The sequence below is a fragment of the Betta splendens genome, chromosome 22 (assembly GCF_900634795.4).
Source record: "Betta splendens chromosome 22, fBetSpl5.4, whole genome shotgun sequence".
NCBI classification, from domain to species: domain Eukaryota; kingdom Metazoa; phylum Chordata; class Actinopteri; order Anabantiformes; family Osphronemidae; genus Betta; species Betta splendens.
The window spans coordinates 12,152,282-12,158,442 of NC_040900.2; the positions used below are offsets into that span (position 1 = coordinate 12,152,282).

Below are 6,161 nucleotides of genomic sequence, written 5' to 3' on the forward strand. Positions count from 1 at the left end.
TTGGTTACGATGTGGATATTTATTCCATCTTTTTATTCTTTTGCATTTACAGGATGCACTTGGCCCAGATGGGCGTAGCGGGTACCAGCATGTCACCGCTCTGGCCCACGCCCTAGTAGAGCTGCGTCATCACACGTATGCGACGCAGCTAAAGGCCAGAGAGATCATCGCCTTGTGGGAGAAGCTGCTGGATCATGACAAGGAACCAGTTGCCTTCCCCCCGCGCCACCAGGAGCGGTTGGTGACAGGCCGCTTTAAGAGCTTGCGGTCCAGCAGAATTCCCGGCGTGGACAGCGTGCAGCGGTGAGATTTCAATCATAGATATGAGTCATCAATATTAAATGTGTCTCCTCATGTCTGTTCTGTCCTTGAACGCTGGGTTCTGGTTGTGTGCAGTTCCTTTCTAGGCAAAGGTGCGGGCGCTGCTCAGTCCCCTAAAGTTAGCAGGCTGGTGGAGGCCATCTTCATGAAGCTGTGTAACGTCCACAGTGAGGGACGTTCACTGGGCGGGGTCCAGGACAGTCGCTGGGGTTCCGTCCTGAGGGACTACAACACCATCCGGGACGTTGTAGTCAGCTGCCCCACGCTGATGACCAACACCTCCATCCACCTCTACAACGTCAACCAGAAGACGCTCCTGCAGTGGTAGGATCCATCTCACCTCACTGGAACTGTAGACGAGGCAGCAGATGATTGAAAGCTGTCATGATAAGGGATGTTTGTTTTTATCCAGGCACACAGAGAGGAGCAAGGGAATGAGCACCACCTTCCTCCTCAGTACTGTCCCCGGACCAGGTGGACCTGCTGCTGGTACTCAGGGTGTCCCATCACAGTCTCGGAAGGTGAACCCTGTGCTACCTCAGAGGCTGTTGCAGCACCCTCAACCTGAAGACCCCTCAGGGCTGGCAACCACACACCGTGGGCCTGTGGCACCGGCCCTGTATGCCCTGATCGTCTTTCCTGCCATGACCTCTGCAGCCTCCACCACCATCACTGCTTCTCCTGACACAATCACCACTATCACCCACCATGCCATCTCCATCACCGCTGCTGCGCCTGCTGCTGCGCCTGCTGCTGCGCCTGCTGCTGCGCCTGCTGCTGCTGCTGCGCCTGCTGCTGCTCCTGCTGCCGCCGCCGCCGTTCCTCGCTCCACAGCCTGGCAGAGGAGGATTAGAGAGGAGGAGCTGCGTCGTCAGCGAGAAAGGGGTCTCCCTCTTAAAGAGAGGAAGATCTTTACACACTTCCGCTGTGGCCGCTGTGGTCAGCCCAAGACCAAACAGTATGGCCACAGCCGCTACAGGGGAGAGTTCTTCTGTGCCACATCGGAGGGTCGCTCTGTGGATGACTGGTTGAAAGAGAAGAGACGACTGGACCCGAAATGTAGGTCTTTAGATGATTACATTTGCTTGTGTGTGTGGAGCGTCTGTCTGACCTCTGATCTGTTTTATTCTCTACAGACCAGCAGCCGCGCAGGTGAAGGACAATACACAACAATGCACGTGACTCCTTTTAATCTTTTTTCTAATTGCAGGACACACCAACTTGACGTGCAGCATAGTGTCACTTGTATATAGTTTGTGTAATTTTGCTTGTATATATTTTGTGTGTATTTTGAAGTATTTTGTTACAAATTTGTAATGTACATAGTTTAATTTTACTGTTGACAATGTTCTCAAGCTAATTCAATTGATGTTTTTGTTACATAAAAAATCTTTTCAAAGGATCAGTTCAGTGTTGACATCTTTTCTTTGTAATTACATAATGTATAATTTATAAATCTGATGTGAACCAGGTTAATGATGAGGATCGAACATGATCGTATTGATCCATCATGCCACATCTAGTGAGAGAGTAGAACATTTGATCAGATCTGTGTGTCCCTCACTGTCAGACACTCGCCCAATCACCAGCTCCCGATCACTTCACCTTGACACTCGCCCAATCACCAGCTCCCAATCACTTCACCTTTATTCCAGGGAGACGATCGTTCAGGGTAAAAGGCCCATCTCCTGCCGACGGCCCCAGGTGGTCTAGGCGGCTCACAATACACATTGTATATCCTGTAGGTGTGACTCTGTGGGGGGCAGGTAGGAGCCCCATAAAGGCTGGCTGGATGAGGCTGTTGGTCTCGTCAAGGTCTAGTCTCAGGCTGCAACAACTTTGGGGAAGTCCACAAAAAAGAAATGGAAAACTTTGGAAGGTGAGGTCTAACTGGATTCTTTATCTTCTTCTTTTTGCTATCAACTGTATATGTGTTCAGCCCTTCATTAATCATTACATGTTGAACTATTATTTACAGAACAGCACCTTTGATAAAACACATAGAGAGAAAAAGGAGCCAGGAGTATACAGAAGGTTTGTATTTTTTTACTGCACTCAATATTAACTTGTATTTTTCATTACATTACAGCAATGATGTGATTGACATGCTTCTGGTTTTACTTAGAAACATCAAGGGTATCTTCTGAGGACGAATCCCTTGCCTGGCACTCCCCATGGAGATCATCATCCTCCTCACCCGCCACAAGCACTGCCAACATTGCTTTTCCAGAGGCTGCCACCGCCGCTGCCACCACCGCCACCGCCGCTGCCACCACCGCCGCCGCCAACGCTGCCGCCGCTGCCGCCGCTGCCGCCGCTGCTTCACTACAAGAACATGCTGCTTGCTTAAAAAAGGAGGAAGGGCGCCAACAACAGCGCCAAGAGGAGCCCCAAGAAGAGCTCCAAGAGGAGCCCCAAGAGGAGCCCCAAGAAGAGACCCACGAAGAGCGCCAAAGCCAATGCCGAAATTGTGGACTTCCCAGGACCCTGTCGAAGGGGCATGCCTTTTACAAAGGGCATTTCTACTGCACACACACTGCAGGGCCTGGGGCAAAGTCTGCCAATGAGTGGCTGAAGGAGCAGGAAGAAAAGGAAGCACCAAAAATTCCCAGGACAACTGCCTTCACCATGAGGAAAAAGTGGGAGAATGAGCACAGTTTCAAACCTCCAGAAAACAGAAGGAAGCCGAATAAACTTAGAATCTGCCAGCTGTGTGGCCTGCCAAAGCACAAAGATTATGGCCACAGCCAGCACCAGTCTGAACACTTTTGTGCTTTTTACGCTGGCAAATCTGTAGAGTTGTGGCTGGCAGAGAGGTGTAAGGAGTGACCCACCACATAAATACTGGTGTCACTCTGTGTGTGTGTGTGTGTGTGTTTAAATAATCATGTTAATTCAAAGTTTATTTTAGCATTCATCGCTTGAAAGTCAAATGTTAGTAGTAGTAGTAGTAGGAAAGAAGTGACCCTCCACCACAATATTGCTTGTGTCATTATGTTGTGTGTGTAATAAAAATATGTTACTTCTAAGTTTTTTTGGTAATTCTTATTATAACAATACAAACAATAATAATAATAATAATAACAATGATGATGATGATGATGATGATGATATGGCTCGTTGGTCTATCTGATTCTCGCTCTGGGTGCCAGAGGTTCAGGGTTCAAATCCTGCACGAGCCGTCTACAGGTATTAATGCAGTCAACGAGTGCCACATAAGAAGCTAACTTAAGCGCTGCCGACCCGTTCAGGGTCTACCCTGCCTCTCGCCCATACCCAGCTGGGTTAGGCTCCAGCGCTCCCGTGACCCCGCATATGGGAATAGGCCGATTGGAAATAGGATGGATGATGATAATAATAGCTTCGATCTTTACGAGATGTGCATAAACGCAGCTCCCTCCGGCCACATGGCTAATTTGCATGCATGCGTCACAGGTCACGCCCCAGGTCACACCCCAACTTCCCCAGTAACGTTCCGGTTTGTCTTCACGACGTCGGGCAAAAACCTAGGACAAAAAGAGCAGGAAAACGAAAGGGCCAGCTGGCTGCATCCCGCGGAGACACGCCGGGCCGTACCGCGTGTGGTGGGCGTGTCCGCGGGTGCAATAAACTCCCTGAATTGTTGCCATGCATCGTGCGATCCTCATCATTCACCTGGTTCCCATCAGATTTATAAATTATACATTATGTAATTACAAAGAAAAGATGTCAACACTGAACTGATCCTTTGAAAAGATTTTTATGTAACAAAAACATCAATTGAAATTGAGAACATCTGTCCGTCTTCACGACGTCCAACTTTAGTATATGTGCTACCGAAGTAACACAACAACTCATTGAAACTCACCCCTACTTATAGGGGCTATGTCCATGAACACTCTCTGTTGTGGTGGCACAATATTGCTTAACGTTTTAAGTGCCAAGCAACTAGTGGCTTTAACAGGCCAAGAAATATTGGTCTACGCAGCCATGGGTCATGTTTTGAGAGATCTGTTCATCAGGACACATTCTGACCCAGGTTTAATGCAATCTTGTCCTGTCTTTGCGCACAGGAGCTCTGAACAAAAGATTCACTCATAGCTCCTCCTCCAACAACTGCCACCTGGAACCTCACGCAGAAATGAGGGTGGGGGAGACACACACACACACACACACACACACACACACACACACACACACACACACACACACACACACACACACACACACACACACACACACACGCACACACACACGCACACACACACACACACACACACTCAAGCGGCACACGATCACGTCCTCAGGCTGAGTTGACTTACAAACCTGTTTGCAAACCTGGAGTTTTCGGTTTCAGAACAGCTGAGAAGAGTTGGTTTAAGCAACTCCGAGTTGATTGACTCAGAGTCAATGGAGCGAAGATATTACGAGTCACCATGGCAACAGGACAACAAAAGAGGTCCGGAAATGGATGTGATACCTCAAGCGTATAGCGACTACGAGCCTATATTCCGTAGAAAAAGCAAAAGAGCTGCAGCAGCGAAAGAGAAAGAATTCGCTTGGAAGAAAATAGCTGCCCGAGGCAATGCGTAAATTTACATTTTAGTCATACAGTGTTCGGTGTAAATAATCACTAAATAATATTATATTTCACTTGTAAAGTAGGGACTTGTAAAGTAATTTTTCACTCATCTAAGGAGTTACTTTAGTAATTGCATAAAATACCGATGTTTGTATGAATTAGAAGTACAGTGTTATGCTATGTATTTTTTAAAATACCTGTTGATGAACAGACATACCTGGTGGTTGATGTGGGAATTGTAAAGTAATGATAATTAAATAATCCAATACGTTTTATGGAGAGCAAATATTACATTCTAACATACATACTAGTTAGGTTTTTAAAAGTTGCCCAAAAAGTCATGTAATAATATAAGAATTTATTTTTTTATTTTTTATGTAGGTGCAATCCTGCAGGCAGAAAAAGAACGTGGCAGCAGCTAAAAATGAAATATAAAAAACATAATTCAAACAGGTATAAGGCACCATCATATCATGGGTGTAGACTATGTGACTTTACAACATTTGACATATTAAATAACTAAATAGCATGCAGAGTACAGCAGTGCAGCAGCATTTTCAACATGGTTGTAATGTTTTTACACAGTTAAATCATTTGACTTCTACTAAGCAAACAGAAAGAAGGCAGAGGCTAGAACAACTGGTGGAGGACCTCCACCTCCACCACGCACGCATGCAGAGGGGAAGGCCCTCAGCCTGAATACTGGAAGGTCAGTGGCTGAAGGAATTCCTGGAGGGAGTTCATCAGAACCAGTCACTCCCCAGGATAAAAGTGCATGTGTAAAATGTAAGAGGCCTACCTAAATGTGATTTTTTTACACATGCTACTTTTGATATATCCATTTCTTAGACTCTGGGTTGGGTTCTTTGTTGGTCTCAGCAGATTCTGATGGTAATATATGAAACCTCCCGTCACAACAGAGGCCCAGGATGTTATAAGTATACTACTAAATAAAGCTAAAATTATGATAAGCAGTATTATAAAGTGTAACATTAATACAGTTTATACACATCACTAGATTTCTGATGTTTGTGTTGCGTAGCCTAAATGATGTAACTTGATCTCCAAGTATACTGACTTTATTATTATATATATTATATAAGGAGTTGTATAAACTAAATCTCAAGGAAATATTATACTTCGATCGCCAGATTGAAAAGACATATCTAGAAATTGAAATTCTCAAACAAAAGCTGGAGGTGAGTGTATAGTTAAAGGTGAATTGTATGAATTATTGGAATAATCATAAAATCTTACAATTGCCTTTGTATTTGTAGGA

At 45.6% G+C, this 6,161-nt stretch overlaps 2 protein-coding genes across 4 annotated transcripts in view; both read left to right on the top strand.

Annotated features, from left to right (window-relative positions):
* The window catches only part of LOC114848790 (uncharacterized), a 28,294-nt gene extending 26,571 nt beyond the window's left edge, over nt 1-1,723 (top strand). For all 3 annotated transcript variants that reach the window (XM_055506031.1, XM_055506032.1, XM_029139537.3), the window contains 4 exons: nt 53-303; nt 397-645; nt 734-1,380; nt 1,458-1,723. In XM_055506031.1, the coding sequence (XP_055362006.1) occupies nt 53-303; nt 397-645; nt 734-1,380; nt 1,458-1,477 (1,167 nt within the window). In that variant the 3' untranslated portion in view covers nt 1,478-1,723. The remainder of the gene's footprint in view (nt 1-52; nt 304-396; nt 646-733; nt 1,381-1,457) is intronic.
* A 161-nt stretch (nt 1,724-1,884) lies between these two features.
* Nucleotides 1,885-3,414, top strand: LOC129603645 (AF4/FMR2 family member lilli-like). The gene is made up of 3 exons (XM_055506035.1): nt 1,885-2,200; nt 2,300-2,355; nt 2,447-3,414. The coding sequence occupies exons 1-3, from the start codon at nt 2,184-2,186 to the stop codon at nt 3,148-3,150; spliced, it is 777 nt and encodes a 258-aa protein (XP_055362010.1). The 5' UTR covers nt 1,885-2,183; the 3' UTR covers nt 3,151-3,414.
* Nucleotides 3,415-6,161: the final 2,747 nt, after the last annotated feature.

Coding starts and splice junctions, on each gene's coding strand:
- LOC129603645 (XM_055506035.1), top strand. Junction 2,356..2,446: donor GAGCCAGGAGTATACAGAAG/GTTTGTATTTTT, acceptor GGTTTTACTTAG/AAACATCAAGGGTATCTTCT.